Source organism: Bactrocera neohumeralis, unplaced genomic scaffold (assembly GCF_024586455.1).
Source record: "Bactrocera neohumeralis isolate Rockhampton unplaced genomic scaffold, APGP_CSIRO_Bneo_wtdbg2-racon-allhic-juicebox.fasta_v2 ctg603, whole genome shotgun sequence".
In the NCBI taxonomy this organism is placed as follows: Eukaryota; Metazoa; Arthropoda; class Insecta; order Diptera; family Tephritidae; genus Bactrocera; species Bactrocera neohumeralis.
Window position 1 is genome coordinate 94,344 of NW_026092914.1, and position 18,703 is coordinate 113,046.

The 18,703-nt window shown below is 38.5% G+C and overlaps 1 protein-coding gene across 1 annotated transcript in view; it reads right to left on the reverse strand.

Moving 5' to 3' along the window:
• The window catches only part of LOC126767402 (GTP-binding protein Di-Ras2-like), a 71,015-nt gene that overhangs the window by 12,813 nt on the left and 39,499 nt on the right, over positions 1–18,703 (reverse strand). The window contains exon 5 of the mRNA XM_050484930.1: positions 9,244–9,407. Within this exon, the coding sequence (XP_050340887.1) occupies positions 9,244–9,407 (164 nt within the window). The remainder of the gene's footprint in view (positions 1–9,243; positions 9,408–18,703) is intronic.

The following is an 18,703-nucleotide window of genomic DNA, read 5'->3' on the forward strand; positions in this document are numbered from 1 at the left end:
TAGTTCAGCGGTTACGCTTGCCTGGTCTAGACGTCCGAATGTATGCGCGCTGTTGTAAACTCGGCTATAACCGCATGAGCGGTGTCTACGCCTAGACTTCTTAAGGTTTTACAGATTGGCTGCTAGGGATCATGAAATGTCAGATAATTTTCTGTGAAAAGTAATTGAATAATTAATAATTGGGTTTCGAGTTTCATCATCTATGATGTGCGCAGTTAATGTGACAAAGGACGATCTTACAAGATTACAGATCTCTGAGCAAAAGTGTGATTGAAGATTTGCTTTGGCTGCTGCGGGAAGCGCTTTATGAGAAAAACTTCTTTGATTGTTGTATCATAATATCTTAAAGTAGAAAAATCGTTGAATTATATAAATGGCAATTATCCATGGCAGGATTGCTTCTGTTTGTATTGACTAATCGGTGCAGCCAAGTTACAGCAATCCACATTAATCAATTCAAATACTTAGCAGAAAGAGAGGGAAACTGTGGTTTTTGGCTAACCACATCTAACATGTTTGAAGATTCATATTAATATATGTATGTGAGCATGAGAATGCAGATTTCAAATTTGCATATTCGCAAGACACATCTGCAACGCACACGCACACGCATGTAAATATAGACTTATATGTGGGATCATACATTGTACATAGGTATAGGTATGCGCAAAGTTATGGCGACTGTATTTTGGGGAGCGCAAGGAATAATTTTATTTGACTACCTTGAGAAAGAAAAAACCGGTAACAGCGACTACTATATACCGATATCGGACCGACTGAAGAACGAAATAACTGTAAAACGGCCATATTTCAAGGAAAAGAAAGGACTGAGGCAATGCCCCGTGTCACAAGATAGTGAAACCGATGGAAAAAATCCCTAAATTAAGCTTCGAATTGTTTCCGCATCCACCATATTCTCCAGATCTGGACCGCGGCGCGAATATTTTCTATTCTCAGATCTTATAAGAATGCTCACTGGTTTTCATTGATTGAATGAATGGTGGTCGCCGAATTTGAGGCCTATTTTGAAGCAAAGGACAAATCATACAACAAAAAGGGTATCAAAAAGATGGAGGGTATCATCCTGGAAACGTACTATGTTGAATAAAAAGCCGGGGAATTTTCAATTGACCTGTTATATACACATTCATATGTACGTAAATATGTTTTCGTTTGAAATACAGTTGAATGCCAGTGACGAGTAGGCGGTTGTTGCGGCTTCTCTTTGTTTTGCTGCCTGCATTTCCTTGGTCCACAGTGTGCGCACATGTCAGTCAAGCAGACAAACAAGTGGACATACGGATGGACAAACGGACGGATGGGTCGGCGCACAAAGGTGGACAAGCGGAAAGACATGTGTTCGTAGCGTTGGTAATAATTCAAGAGCAAAGTGCAGATTAAAGTGCAATGGTCACTTCAGTGCATAGCAAAAATGCAAAAAAACAACAACAGCAATACCAAAAAACAATACGAATTTTATAACAATGGCAATTATGTGCGATTCCGGCAGCCGCCATGTAAGTATGCCATAAAAAATGCTGCGTTTTACGCCGCTTTGCGGATCGCTGTTTGATTTTTTTTATTTTTTTATTACACTGATTCATTTATTGCTTAATTAACATTTAATTAAAAATTATATAATAATTTCAGGCTATTGTGCGGCGGTTACCTTCATCGTGTATGACCTTGTAGTGATTTATTAACGCAGACACATGCTTGTATTTGTTCATAATACGAGTATGAATAAAAAGTATGTGTGAGTTAAATATTTTTGGTATAGAAAAGAGTACAGTGCATTTGGGATATAAGAAGGCAAGTCTAAACGAAATTTCGTGAAAGATTTTTTTTGTATGAGATAAACATAAAAATAAATGAGGTTATGTGAAAAATGTGTCAATAGGAGATATGTATGTATATATTTCCATTATTTATTTGCCTTTTCCTATAACTGCCCGCAAAGTCAGAAATAAATAAAAACCTCTTTTAATATCTCAAATAATAATAATGAATATTCTTTAAAACTTCCCATTGAAACAGTTTGAGAATGAGCAAAATCGCCCTTGATCACTACCACCTTCCTTACAATTCCGCTTAAAATCCAAACAGCAGATTTGCTTATTAAATGATACATAGTTTAACCATCTAACAAGAATGCGAAATATAATTTTGCCCCAAAAATTTTTCAGGTAACAAGGATATTCTGGAAAACGTAATAGCTGATGCGATTGCCAAAAGTGCCAACCGTTTGACTACCCAACCATCTCGTGAAGTTGTTAAAAACGATACACATTGAAATTTCCGAAATGGCTGGCAGACGAATCACGGCGAGATGGTACGCCCTAAGGATACGGAGGCAGAAACCGAAAATTTTCTAGACATACTATGTATGTAATATATAGTAGTGGATCCAAAATAGATTTTTTTGATGATACGTTGTTTTGCATTTTAGGCGACAATTTGTATATAAAAAAAATATGTTACTTATACGCTCCACCGTCTAAAGTACACAATGTAGTTCGACGGGTCGTATGAGTAACCTAATGTAAAGAGAGGATATGAACTGCATTAATCTTATTAATTATTTTTCATCAGATTTATCCTTATAGATTAGAGTTTATTATTTATTTAATTTTTTTTTTAATTAAAAAAACTGTTTTAGCAACAAAATGCGTATTTGAGTGTTTTTGAATTAACAATGCTAGCTATAATGTTTCTGTTATACAGCACCAAATGGGACAAACCGTGCTCTTATTGATTCGTATGACTGTGCGTGCATTGGCTGAACTTCACGTATAACCCGTGACACTTTTATTTCCTTCTTAATTAATTTTTGCCATCTCATTGAACAATTTATAATTTGATTTGAGCGCATTTTCGTTGCCACGGTGAGGGTAAGTAATATAATAATTTCAATTAAATACACGTGCAACGGTGTACACCTATTGGTGCATAAGTGGTTCACCGTTGATTACAACGTTCATTTGCTTTCAATTGAAAGATTATTATCCTTCGTCACTTACATCTAGTAACTGTGGCTACGCTACCTCAACTACTGCACTAACAACCCTCCGACAACAACCGATGACCGCACAACAGCGCTTTGTATGTCATCTGCTGCATGTTATTGTTACTTATTAGCCAATAAGTCGATTATGTCGGTACAAGCTCGCGATTGCTTGCGCTGTAGTGCGCTATCTTCGACAAACCATTTGTTGGCAAGTCAGAAAGTGATGTGAGTGAGCGTCTTGCTTTCGCTTGAATTTCTTAATTAAAAGTATCAAGTGATAAATATATTAAATAAAGTTAGGAGACAAATTAGCGAGACAAGCCGAGCCCCACATGCAATAAATACTGAATGTGAGCAAAGCATAAAGTGTATTTTATAGAGAGCAATTACGGTAGGGTAACGTAATAGTAGTTATACACGATAGTTATAAAGAAATTTTATTTTGCTGATATATGATGGACCTAATAGTCACGGTGGGACGGCATTCAAACTCCTTACGAACAGCTGCAACCGAAACCATTGGTTTCCACAAAACGCAAAAGAGCAGCTGGTACGACGAGGAGTGCCGTGTCGTAGCGGGGAGAAAACAACCTACCTTTGAGTTGAGGAGTGAAGCGAGACCCATTTGCAGACAGAAACAGAGAGGCCGAAATGCGTGAATATGAAGAGCTTGGTAAGCTTACAGAGAAGGGTAGATGGTTTCAAGACCGGAGCATACTCTTGTAGAACCCCCAAAGGTGATCTAGCGACCGATGCCCAAAGCATACTAAAATTATGGAGGGAACACTTCTCCAGCCTACTGAATGGCAGTGAACGTACAACGCCAGGAGAAGACGAACCCGATTCCCCAATCGATGACGATGGAGCAGACGTTCCATTGCCCGACCATGAAAAAGTTCGAATAGCAATTACCCGCCTGAAGAACAACAAAGCGGCGGGGGCCCATGGATTGCCGGCCGAGCTATTCAAACACGGCGGCGAAGAACTGATAAGGAGCATGCACCAGCTTCTTTGTAAAATATGGTCGGACAAAAGCATGCCCAACGATTGGAATTTAAGTGTGCTCTGCCCAATCCACAAAAAGGAGACCCCACAATCTGCGCCAACTACCGTGGGATTAGCCTCCTCAACATTATAAGGTTCTGTCCAGCGTATTGTTTGAAAAATTAAAGCCCACCGTCACCAAACTAATCGGACCTTAAGTGTGGCCTTAGACTTGGCAAATCAACAACCGACCAGATATTCAACATGCTCCAAATTTTGGAAAAGACCCGTGAAAGGAGAATCGACACACACCACCTCTCTTTTCCGAGCCGTTCGATACCAAACATGGTTTCAGACAAGGCGACTCCCTGTCGTGCGACTTTTCCAATCTGCTACATGATAAAATAATCCGAGCTGCAGAACTAAATAGAGAAGGTACCATCTTCTATAAGAGTGTGCAACTGCTGGCGTATGCCGATGATATTGATATCATCGGCCTCAACACCCGCGCCGTTAGTTCTGATTTCTCCAGGCTGGACAAGGAAGCACATAAAATGGGTCTGGCAGTGAACGAGGGCAAAACGAAATATCTCCTGTCATCAAACAAACAGTCGTCGCACTCGCGACTTGGCACTCACGTCACTGTTGACAGTCATAACTTTGAAGTCGTAGATAATTTCGTCTATTTAGGAACCAGTATTAACACCACCAACAATGTCAGCCTGGAAATCCAATGCAGGATTGCTCTTGCCAACAGGTGCTACTTCGGACTGAGTAGGCAATTGAAAAGTAAAGTCCTCTCTCGACGAACAAAAGCTTAACTCTATAAGTCGCTCATAATTCCCGTCCTGCTATATGGTGCAGAGGCTTGGGCGATGACAGCAACCGATGAGTCGACGTTACGAGTTTTCGAGAGAAAAATTCTGCGAAAGATTTATGGTCCTTTGCGCATTGGTCACGGGGAATATCGCATTCGATGGAACGATGAGCTGTGCAAGATATACGACGACATTGACATAGTTCAGCGAATTAAAAGACAGCGGCTACGCTGGCTAGGTCATGTTGTCCGCATGGATGAAAACACTCCAGCTCTGAAAGTATTCGACGCAGTACCCGCCGGGGGAAGCAGAGGAAGAGGAAGACTTCCACTCCGTTGGAAGGACCAGGTGGAGAAGGACCTGGCTTCGCTTGGAATATCCAATTGGCGCCACGTAGCGAAAAGAAGAAACGACTCGCGCGCTGTTGTTAACTCGGCTATAATCGCGTAAGCGGTGTCTACGCCAGTAAAGAAGAAGAAAAAAAAAAGTTGAAAATGCTTAAAAACTGATATTAACTTAGAGTACATTTTGAGACCAATAATGCGATTGCTTGACAAGGTCTGGATAGTGGGAACCGCTACTTAATTAATATTAGTACATTATTAAAGCCAGAAAACTATAAGAAGTCTATGAAAAGTGGTCCATTTGGTCTTTAGTGAAATTTTCGCAAATTAACAAAAAAGGTAAAAAAGTTAGAAAAAATGCTATACTGAATAATTCTTTGCCCACAAAATTTGATAGCCATCTACTGCCATTTGAAAATAGCAGGGTCGAATTTTAATTCAGATTTACCAAACCGCCTTTGTTTGTAAATACATAGATACATGATTGCGTTCGCATGAGTACATATATTTATACTTTGTTTTTGTTGAGATTGCGTAAGCATTTACTGATTTCAAGTAAAATATTCGGCGACACAACAACACCGCCAAATAACTGTATGTGCAAGCTGCATACTGCAAATAGCAGTGCACACGTAGTAAAACACCAAATTAATGAATGGCAAGTTGAAAGTGTAGCAATAAACGCAAACAATAACAACAACAAATTGTAGATAAATACATGAGCAGCAGGTGAAGAAGAAGCAGAAGCAACGACGCGTGGCAAAATGCGGTGAAATATGGAACCTCAGAGTGCAGAGTGGTGTGAAAGGTGGAGAAGTGCTAAACCATGACCACGAGATGTGGTGCAAAAGTAAAGAGCGCAATGAAGATACGGTGAAACACACGAAAGCAACGATATACTGAACTTCTGTGGCAGCTGCACCGTCTATGGCAACCTTTCTAGCAGTTTCAGCGGCTCTCACCCGTGGATCTCGGTGTGAATTTGTGGGGCAACCATGCAGATGCCGCGGCAATCACACAGGCACAGAAAATAAAAAAGATAAAAAAAAACAAGAAAAAACGTTAACTTCGGCTGCACCGAAGTTAATATACCCTTCACAGGTGCATTTCTTTTAATAACTATGTGTTCAGTTTGTATGGAAGCTATATGCTATAGTAATCCGATCTGAACAATTTTTTCGGAGATTACATTGTTGCTTTAGGAAATAACTCATACCAAATTTCGTGAATATATCTTGTCAAATGTAAAAGTTTTCGATACAAGAACTTGTTTCCGATAGTTCAGTTTGTATGGCAGCTATATGTTATAGTGGTCCGATATCAGCAGTTCCGACAAATGAGCAGCTTCTTGAAGAGAAAGTGACGTTTGCAAAATTTCAAAACGATGTTCGTATATATACAGACAGACGGACATGGCTAAATCGAGTCAGCTCAACATGCTGATCATTTATATATATGTATACTGTATAGGGTCTCCGACGCTTCTTTTTGGGTGTTACAAACTTCGTGAAAAACTTAATATACCCCGTTCAGGGTATAACAAGAGCGCGAAACGCAGAGATCTACGCGGCGAATGGAGGCTACGGGCCAGCTTGTGGCGTTGTGACAGCGGCAAATGGTTTACCAACGACGATGTAAATGATTACGTTGCACCGGTTGCTTGGTGCCTGCTGGTGCTTGGTTAAGCGGTACGAATTGTGCATATGAATAAGGGTGAAAACATCATGTAAATGCAGTTCAAAAAATAAATGTAATGTGCCTCTTTATGCCAGACACTGGTCCATGTGCTATATTCTTTTTTATATCTTAAAGGGCCGTAATTTTAGATGAAAGGCGCTGAAAGTCTTGGGAGTGGAACTGCTTTCCAGCCGGACCATGTGCAATCGAACGGAACAAATAATAATGGAACTTTGGAATATCTAAGCAATATGGTGGATGGGATAAAACTTTCCATTTAAATGTTTCCAGGTATTTTTTAATGAGAGCGAGTGTTGTCATGCAGCAGAATTCGTTTTTCGCATCTCTCCTGGTATAAAAGTCACAAGAAATCCAAGTTCCTTTCATCTAAATCATTCTGAGTGAAGCAACATCTCCAATTCTTCGTTTTCGAATGTTTTGGCCTTGTTTGGAGCGAACGGTCATTAATATCAAAATCGCTGTCTTTGAAGCGACAAAACCAATAACGGCACGTTGTTTCACTTCGGGCGAGACCACTGTAAACTTTTTGGAGTTAAAGATGGCTTTTGCCGCCGATTTCTTTGACTGAAAAAGGAAATAAAAAAATCGGCATATTCGCGCAGCTAAAAGTATGTGACACATAAACAAAGTCACTAATGTGGAAACGCAGTTTCTTTTTCAAAAGTCTATGTTAAGTTCATCAAGTTTTGGAAATATCAAAATCGATCACCATTACCTGCTGGAGCCATCTCTTAATAAAAAGCGAGAACGTAGTTGCGTATAACGATAATATGAATCGATGGTACTCAGGAGAGCGTGATTTACACGTGCTGAAATTATGGACCAATTATCAAAGAGAAAAAAGATAATGCTTAAAAAGACCATGAACTTTATTGAATTCAATAAGTACGGGCATCTTTAGTCAATTTTTGTAAAAGCAAATTCTTGGGCGTGCGATGTCAAAAGGAGGTGGCTTTGACTCTCTACAAAATTTTACTATCGCAGGAATTTAATCTTTAATCAAGATAATTTGAAAACCAAAATATACACCAACAATTTCCGAATTGTGGAAGCATTATATGTTATGTATAATATAACGGCAGAAAAAAGTATTGAGAACGATAAAAAATTTGTTGAAGAGGAGGTGTGTTATTGAAAGTCCCACAAAAAATATTTTAAATATAAAGGTCTTGTTTTCAAAGTTATGTAATGTTAACATAACGGAATAACAGATGTCGCGACTGAAAGTCTATGCTTAAATAGGAATATAATCCAAATAAAATACTCGTACTACTAAGGGCAAATAATAGTAAGACTTTTTAATTTAAACTTCGCGCGAAAACCCATTCGTCGAAATAGTTTTTTCTAGGTTGGTATGAGTGTCAGTGACATCTGTGCCAAATGTCACATCAAAATAATCATTAGTGTTTAGTATACGCTTACTTTTCCGAAGTGTATAAAGCACATTCCGCGATTTTAACGATGACTGAAATTATTCCATAAGGAAGTTCAATAAAATAAAAGAATTCGCGCTAGAGAAATGACGCTTAACAGTCACAGATCTTACTGGCATCCTTGGAATATCGGAATGATCAGAGAAAACTATGTTGAAAGATCATTTCAGCCTAAGAAAAGTAAAAATGACTGTTTACAAAATTTTTTTTTGAAAAGAAAAGTAAAAACGACTGTTTCCAAAATCACTATTTTTTTTTTTTTTTTAAACAGCATCGCGTTAACGTCTGTCAAGTACTGGTCAGGAGTCTTTGAGTTGTGCATACGAACCAGAATCAGACGATCAATCGGCCGAATGTGGTGGCAAAGGTTAGCCAAACCCGAAAAAACGACGTCAAAGCAGGTTAAAAATCAAATCAATGTTGACAGTTTTCCTTGATTATAGAGTGGTGGTGCTCTCCAAATTCTTTCCGACCGGCCAAACTGACAACAAGGAAAACTATTTGAGTGGCATGCCAATGGTATTAAAGTTAAAGCAACGCCGATGCAGCAAAAGTAAAATAATAAAAAATAAGCAATTGGAAGATACGGCATAAGGCGAAACCGCCTACATATCGCCACACGGAGGCGCTGTAAGAAGTCGCGCTTAGCTTAAGAGGAAGCATGATTTGCTTAAAGAACGACTGCAAATAAGTGGTTGCTTGTTGCTACTAGTTCGCCGTACTCACACACAACGGTGCCATTGAGGCCGTCTAAGTCGCCGAGCAAGCGACGAATGCGTGCCATATGCAATTGAGTTTCTGTTTAGTAATTTGCGCTTAATTTTCATCTTGTGTCTTTTGCAGCATTCTTCTTTTTCCATTACCACCACTATCTCTTTTTGTGGTGCTCCGACTGGCTTTGCTAAGCACGCTTAGTTGGCTTGTGCTGTGTAAATTTGACTAGGAGTCAGAGTACTTACTTCTACTTGACGATGCGCTAACATATGCCGAAGAGCGTCGCTTGAGTCCACTCGTGCCGTCATTATTGCTCCCGACGGGCAGAAATCGCGATAGTGACAGCAACGTTTTGAAGAGGTCAGTCACGTTTTGATCCTCCTTGGCGGAGCACTCCAACACTTTCGCTCTGAAAGTCAGAAAAAAATGTAGCTGATTAAAAATGGTGTTTCAAAGGGGAAAATCGTAGTTAGAATATAAAGAGAAATTGTATTTTTTTTAGTTGATAGTAGTATTAAGCAAACGAAGTAAAAATAGATGATTATCGGAATAAAAATGTTTATAACAAGAAAAAATGTTAACTTCGGTTGCACCGAAGCTACAATATCCCTCACAAATACAAGAGATTCCTTACGAGAACTTAATTTTGATCGTTCACTTTGTATGCCAGCTATATGCTACAGACAGCCGATATAAACAATTTCTAAGGAGATTGCACCTATGCCTCAGCAAGTTATCTGTCCCAAATTTGTTGAAAATATCTCATCAAATGAAAGAAGTTTCGTCATACAAAGACCTGTTTCCAATCGTTCAGTTTCTATGGCAGCTATGTGCTATAGTGGCCCGATATCGCCAGGTCCAATCAAAAAGCAGCTTTGTGGGAAGAAAAGAAAGTGTGCAAAATTTAAAATCGATGCCTCAACAACAGTTGCTATATCGACTCAGATCGTCTTTATGATCATTTATATTTATATTTTATGCGGTCTTCAACGTTTCTTTCTGGGTATTACAAACTTTGTGATAAACTTAATATACCGTAAACAAGGTGTAAAAAAATATTTTAATTAGCTAATTGTCAAAAATATAAACTCAATGATCAATGATCAAGCGATAATAACTGTACATATAAAATTAAGTTATGTAAGTCTCGCACACATTAAGAACATACTATTATATTTTGTGGGATCCTGGATCTCTTCTAGGATGTTAATTTTCCTTTGTGTGGATAGCCAATTCCTCCGTGTTCTTAAGATTTGGGATTTATTTTGCTATCCACAAGATGCTTTTACAAGAGCTTGATCTTGCTCCGACTTCCACTTATTGAATGTATGTATGTATAATTGGAACTCAAATTATTAGGTAACGACTAATATAATAATGAGTTTAAAGTGAACCAGAGGCATTACGTATTTGCTGCTAGACTGAGCTTTGTGAAACTATAATATGTTATTGATCTACGGGATCGTTTAATAAGATCTGTGATGCCCACAATCTCTACTAAAGGTTGATAGATAGAAAAGAATTGTGGCTTTGCACTGTAATAGCATTGACAGACGGCAGCGTTAAACCAGATTAATTGCATTTTTCGGGATTAATTCAGGAGTTACCACAGCTAACTCCGTTGCTGAATCCAAAAATAACTCTCAAAATTTTAGGGAGTTTGTGAGATTTTCGTTGGCAACATTGTTAAAAATGGCCAATTTTCATCTATTGTGAATGAAATACAAGCAACCCTGACAGCTGTTTATCAAATTCTCAATATAATATCAATAAAACTTCTATGTTATGATGCAGTTTTAAAAATAATGTGTTTATACTTATGTTTTTGTAATAAAAAATGGTTTGGTAAAAATTGGTCGGCTAATAACCGTAATGTTTATCTTCTATCAATTTTCATTGAAAATATTATAAAAAGGACAATGAGCTGTTTATGAGAGTTTCAAACTTAATTAAGTGCGCACCTTAAAATTTGGATCGGATTAACGCTGCCGTCTGTCAAGGCTATAACCTATTGTCTATTGTGCCCTCTCCTATATCATATATGGTCACAAAGGTCCAGTACTCTGAGTAATTCCAGAAGCTTTGCGCAAGAGACTATATCCATGTTGGAAAAGTGTTTCTTGAGCCTGTAGTACACAGTATAGAGCGCGACAAGGATTTGTTTCGGGAGAGGTTGATCATATTTCTAAAATTTTCTAGGTTACAACCTCCTAATAGTAACTTGGCGTGGTTTGAAAACCTTGAAAGACCCACAAGTTGTAAAGAATCTTTAAAAAGTAAACAAATTAAGACACTGAATGCCAAAAATATTTTTTACACAAGAGTTCGTTAACTTATCGAATTACTTCTGCAAGTTCTTTTATTTGTAATTGCCTTGCATTGTGTAACTAAAAATACTAATAGCTGTAACTCTGAATATATATCTACAATTTATGCAGTACCGCGCCGTCATTGTCGGCCAAAGCTACACAAACGCCAATCGAAAATGGCGATTACTATTTGGTGCGCCTAAAAGCAGGCCAGCGGAAATGAACAAAACTGAAACGAAGCAGCACCGCTTATGCAATCACTCATGCATTCAGTGACAACTATGGAATTTGCTGTTAATCCCGCTGTCCTTGCGTCATTGCGCCATAGCACTATACGTTTATATGGATATAGAGAGGCAAAAGTTTAGCTAGTACGAACTTTGTTTATCTCTTGCCAACCAGCTGCGGCATATGTTAGTTTTAAGGATTTAAAGTGAGTTGTTTACTATTTGCTTTTGTTGCTATTATTATATTTTTTTTCATAGCACCTCCGCTTTGTGGCATGTTGCGGAATGCCTGTTAAATTGGTTTTATGCCACACGCGATTTTTGCAATTTTTTTTTGCTGATATTCGCGTGAGAAACTAGCTTAGCAGCTGAGCAATTGTAAATATATCTCGAATAGCATGCATTTAAATTGTATTTTTAATAATAAAACTGAAGTACTGTAATCTGGCGTTAGTACAAATTGAGGTTATGTATATAGTATTTCCAATGCAGCGCATCCACATATGTTTAAACAGCTCAACCTTTACCTACTTTGGAGCCATTTACCCTGTCAAGAAAGTATCGGGAATTCTCCATTTCCCCCTCTCTTCTCCCGCTTATATGGAAGACAGATACATTTTTTTTCCTAGGTTTCTTCAACTGTCTTTAATTATGATGACAAAAATTAGCGCGATATGTAAAAGCAGCTGTTTATGTCAGTCCACCTAAGTGGTGTTTGTCGAATTTTACAAAATTTTTTAACGTATTTGTGTTAAATTTTGGCGAAACACTCAATAAATATTATTGAGCCAGCACTGCATTCACCTGATTTTGCTTTATGTGACTTTTGGCCATTCTTGTAACTCAAAGAACCGCTCCGAAGAAACCGTTTTGAGTTAATTAAAGACATAAAAACAAATTCGACGCCTATAAAAATGAGAGCCGAAATGGATTTTACTTTGAACCGATAAAATAAATTTAGAAGATGATTGAAAAATTTTCGATACTCAAACAAAATGTTGAGCAAACAAGATTTCAGACAAGGCGACTCCCTACCGTGCAACTTCTTCAACCTGCAGCTGGTGAAAATAATTTGAGCTGCAGACCTTAATTGAGAAAGTAGAACCCTTTATAAGAGTGTTCAGCTGCTGGCGTATGCTGATGATATTGATATCATTGACCTCAATACCCGTGCCGTTAGTTCTGCTTTCTGCAAACTGTATAAGAAAGCGGCGTAGATGGCTGGTAGTACGAGTAAACGAAGGAAAGACGAAATATCTCCTGTCATCAAACAAACAGTCATCGCACTTGCGACTAGGCACCCACGTCACTGTTGACAGTCGAAGTTGTAGATAACCACGAAAACACACCAGCTTTGAAAGTATTCGACGCAATGCCCGCCGGAAAAAGAGGAAGACCTCCACTCCGTTGGAAAGACCAGGTGGAGAAGGACCTGGCTTCGCTTGGCATTCCAATTGGCGCCACGTTGCGAAAAGAAGAAACGCCTAGCGCTCTTGTTAACTCGGCTATAATCGCGTAAGCGGTGTCTACGCCAGTAAAGAAGAAGAATAATAAGGTTAGGTACTTATTTCACACACTGTTGCGTGCCACTAGGCGTAATACCTCGAAGTATCCACATACGCATACAAATCAGTGCTGCTAAGTTTTGCCACTTCAATGCTCTCTCGCACTTGTTTCGATAATTTGCTCAAATATTTTCGGTAATTACATTTCAGTTACGGTATGCCATTCACAAATTGGTGGCAGCAGTCATTGCCCTAGCTCGTGCCACTTGCGTGTATGTATGTATGCCGCAGAATGTCGACGCAATCATTGAAAATGATTTAAGTACTTAAGTGTTTGCTTAAGACTGTTGGCAACTAATGTTTTAGCTTGTTACATTGGCAACTGGCAGCCACTTCAGACAGTGAATAACACCGAAATGGGTAGGCATTAAACAGAGGCACCCGTAAGCACACATACACATGTGTATTTAATACAAAAGCCGTTATTGAGTTGATTGACGGGGCAATGAGGGAGTTGCCGACTTTAAACTGCTGCGTATACAAAGTCAGTGCACAAATACTGTCAATAACATACAGACAAATATACTTATATATACTAATTCGTATTTACACTTACGGGGAAAATTAAGCCAAAGAAGACAATTTAACCAGAAAAAACAACAGTTTGGGTTTATGGGTTCATATTTCTTAAAAAATGATGCCAGAGTGAGTGTTATCGCGTCATGATAGACGATTATTTGATGCCTGAAATTGCAGTTCGTGATATCGGCGACATTTGGTTGGAGCCTTTTTGGTCGCTTTGAGTGAAAAGATTTCGTTAGAGAGCAATGTATTCGAAAATTTTCCCCGAAACAAGGCCGAAAATTTGAATATTTAACCGTTTGCCGAGCTTTAAAGTTTCACCAGCCGTCAATATGTAATTAGCATTTGAAAATTTGATAAGTCGTTCGTTTGACGTGGACTGGACATGCATTTTATTTTTCAATGAAAATGTTCGCTGTGCACTGAAAAACTGGGTAATATTTTTTTTTACGAGTTCGAAAATACTAATTCTGTATCGCGTATGGTTTAGAGGCGGTGAAATGAGCACTGAAGACGGTGAACGCAATGGACGCTCAATAAATGTTGTTATCGACGAAAACATCAAAAAAGTCCACAAAATAATTTTGTATGACCGAAAATTGAAAAGGCTCAAGAAAGCAGGCACTCTAAAGATATCAACTGAATGTACCACTGTGCCCAAAAAATAAGGTGACATTTGAATTTAAACTGCGCGCGTCGAAGGATTTGGAGAATTATTTTTTTTTTAGGTTGGTAGTACTGTCAGTTACATTTATGTCAAATTTCATGTCAAAATATTCATTGGTGTTTGAGATACGTGTCGTTTTGTGAGCTGCTAAAAGTGAGTTTTTCGTTTTTTGCGATGTCGAAATTTGTTGAGCAAAGAATTTGCATTAAATTTTGTTTACGGAATCAATTTTCTACTGCGGATACGTTGAGAATGGAGCAGAAAGCCTTTGGTGATGAGGCTATGTCTAAAAAAATGTTTACAAGTGGTATAGTGAGTTCCAAGCCGGCCGTGAACGTGTCGAAGACGAAGAGCGTTCAGGGCGACCATCAACCTCAACCGACGAAGCTCACGTTCAACAAATCAAAGATTTGGTGTTGAAAAACCGTCGTTTAACAATTAGAGACCTTGCTGATGAAGTTGGCATATCGAAAGGCTCAGCCAATACCGAAAACATTGAATTTTTTGGAAAAAAGGCGTCGCGTTGAAGTGTGTGAAACTATGTTTTCCGACTACCAGAGTGTCATGAAACGCATTATAACCGGCGATAAGACTTGGATCTATGCTTACGACTCCGAAACAACCGATCAGTCGAGCGAATATCGTGCCAAAAGAGAGCCGAGACCAAAAAAATCGCGCCAAAGTCGCTCAAAAATCAAGGTCATGTTGACTGTTTTCTTCGATTATCGTGGTGTTGTGCATTATGAATTCCTTCCAACCCGTCAAACAGTCAACAAGGAATATTATTTGAACGTTATGCGTTGTTTGCGTAACGCTATCCGCCTAAAAAGGCCGGAATTGTGGAAAGACAATTCTTGGTTTTTACACCACGATAACGCACCATCCCATACTGCCCTCGTAATTCGTGATCATTTCGCCAAAAACTCAACCCATATCGTTCCGCAACCACCGTATTCACCTGATCTGGCGCCATGCGACTTCTGGCTGTTCACCAAGCTCAAAAGACCGCTCTGGGGACACCGTTTTTATACCAAGCCGCAGCGAAGACGGAACTGAAGGCCATCCGGGAAAGTGACTACAACCAGTGTTTCGAAGATTGGAAAATCTGTTGGTAAAAGTGCATTGCATCGGGAGGGATTACTTTGAAGGGTATGAAATTGATTTGGAAGAATAAATAAAGATTTTTCAAAATAAATACAATGTCACCTTATTAGTATTTGTGTTTGAGAGAGCAAAGTGAGTACCGCGCGACATAACTTTTGAGCAAAAACAACGACGAGTTTATGATTGGGAACAGTATTTGGAAATGTTCAAGCGTAATAAACCTGAGAATTTGGCTCCATTATTACACTTCGCAGTCCAACAACAGTCATGCGAGTGGACTGCACAACAACGAACCCGCTCCAAAGCGTGAAAAAACGCAACAGTCGACTGGCAAATTTATGGCGTCTGTATTTCACAATGTGTAAGTTATAATTTTTTTGATTACCTTGAAACAGAAGTACCATAAACAACGACTATTACATAGCGTTCTTGGACCCTTGGGAGGGAAATTTCGGCGCAAGATGCCCGCGGTTCAAAAAAATAGTATTGTTTCGCCAAGACAATGCCACAAGTCAGTGAAACCGATTGCAAAAATCCATGAATTGGGTTCCGAATTGCTTCCGGATCCACCGTATTCTTCAGATCTGGCCCCTAGCGACTACTTTCTCTTCTCAGATCTCAGAAGAATGCTCACTCTTAAAAAATTTTCGTCGAATGATGAGAAGATCGCCGAAACTGAGGTTTATTTTGAAGTAGTTCACAGATCGTACTACAAGTGGTTTCGAAAAGTCGGAAAGTCATTTTAATCTGTGTACCACCCTTGAAAGGAACTATGTTGAATAAAAACAAAACACATTTTGCCAAAATAAATATGTTTACTATGAAAGGCCGGGGACTTTTCAATCGACTTGTTAGAAAACATCTACAAAATATGTACGTCAATTTTTTGATGGCATTAAATTCCATCAACTATACAGCAAACGTACAAAGTTACTAACAACGCCAATCTTCTCCAACGACGAGTTGTAGCGGCCACGGTAAGTCCATTCAGCGTGGCGTCGTAAAGTTGTTGCCACAAAGTTGCCGCTATGTTGCCGGCGTTGGTTGTTGCGCTGATCGATGTAGGAGTGGACTTTGAAACTTTCGTTTGGACTGCAAGCGCTTGTCGCTGTTGCTGACCTGACACGCCAATTGTGGCTTTGCAGCAATTTCCATCAACAACAACAATTTTATAAAATGCTTTCAAATGCACTACATACATAGTGTCTCGATGGATGTGGTGTCTACTTGCACAGCGTTCAACAGCTGCCCAACTGTTTGAGAAACTTTAAGTGATCATCAATTTTGCATTTCTTCTCGCCTGCGTTCGTTTGCAGCAAAAGCTCGGCGAAGCTTGCAATGAAGCAGTGTTGAATATGTATGTAATAGAAAAGAGTTAGGTGTACGAGTACCTTATGCTTTGGCACACAGATAATCAATTGGCCAGCTGTTTACGGTAAATATTTGTGCCAGACAGACTGGACATATTTTCGCTGCAGAACTTAGGTGAGTATTCAACTGTGAATAGACTGCGAGCTGCGTGGACTGAAGTGTTAGTCATTTAAAATTCAATAAATTTCAGGTGATTATTGGGTTCGTTGCTGATAATTTGTTTTTCGTACCTCGACAAACAATTCCAAATCCCAATAGTCTGTTGGAAGCGGCTTGGGCTGCATTAAACCATCGATTCTTCGAATGGTAGGTGCCATTCCCAACAAGACCGATGAATCTATCTATCTAATTCTAGATTCAGTAATGTTTGTTCATTGTTTGCAATACTGTCGAGTCTTTCATTAAATGCCCTCTTAAAGATTCAGATATATTTCTTCAGATCGTCTGCATGAAATATTTTGTAAAGTTTGTGTAATCAAAATTGATTGAGATAGGATATGACAATGTTTGCGATGAATGGATACACAGCATTACTTATCTTCACCTAAATTGCAAAATGGCGTATCATTAACAAAATTGAAAATCCTTCTCAGATATTATAACCAATATATAACCATTTTATAATCAAAACTCAGATTTTGTTTCAATATGAGTAGTTTCTATTATATCGTTTTTCCTACGTCTGTAAACTTATGAAAAGTGATGTTACGTTATTTTGCGTTTTAAGTGACAATGTATAGATTAAGTGAAAGCTTTTCAAAAATTAGTCGTCTTCGATTCATTACTTTTCCACTCAAACAAAGTTATGTTGTTAAATTAATGAAAAGAAATTGCTGGAATCCGTATTCAAGCTCAGTGACCGATATACTGACGGCCCACTTATTTGCTTAGGATGAGTATGTGTTATTAGAGAAAGTTTGCGAACGTTTTTAAAATATTTCTTAATCAAGTTCATAAATTTAATAGCTTTGAGTATATTGTTACTTATATTAACCCTAATTTTGAGAGTCTCTATTCTATATCTGAGTCTTAATTGGTATAAACGTTATTTTTTCGTCTAAATTGATTAGGCGAAACTATAGCATTAATACCAGTTGCTTGTAAACACTCGGAAATTGTAACTAAATTCCACGTGTAAATGATATTTAAAAAAAATGTATTATAAAAGTGAAAAATATGGTGCTTGAAAATCATCAAGAAAATTGCAAGAGAGTTCGACATCTTTTTCGAGTCCATTCGAATGATTTTGGTAAATATTTTGCGTATGAAACGCTTTATTGCTCGACTCGTCCCGATAAAGCTGAATGTTTTCCAAAATGAGCACCGCAAACAGGTCTCTTTGGACATGCTTGATGGTGCGAATTCCGATTCCACATTCATGGAGAGCATTATAACTGCCGATGACACATGGGTTTATGAGTTCGACATGGAAACAAGTCAACATTTATCAGAATGGGGAAGAAAAAATGAGCAGAAATAAAAAAAAACATGCGAAAACCTCTCAAAAATCAACGTAATGCTCCTTGTTTTTTCGTTATTAGTGGTTTGGTGCATAAGTTCTATTTGGCCCCATTGAGGCGTTTGCGTGAGAACATCCGTCGTAAATGTCGGGAATTGTGGAAGAATAATTCATGGATTTTACACGATTGTAATGCACCATCGCACAAGCAAAACCAATTATTGATTTTTTCTATTAAACAAAAAAGAACAGAATGACTTTAATGCTTGTAATAGCTGGTAGATTGAAAAAATCCCTTTCCAGCATACAAAACCACCAACAACAGCAGATGCATTCTGTCGCTTTGTTTCGCACTTGCACATTGCCTGGCGAAGCATGCTTTTCGGTGTTGCAACGCTGGTAATTGTAGCATCCCAGCTGACACATTGTTGCTGACATGTTAAAAATACAAAGCCACAGCTTCAATTAAAAAACGAGAACT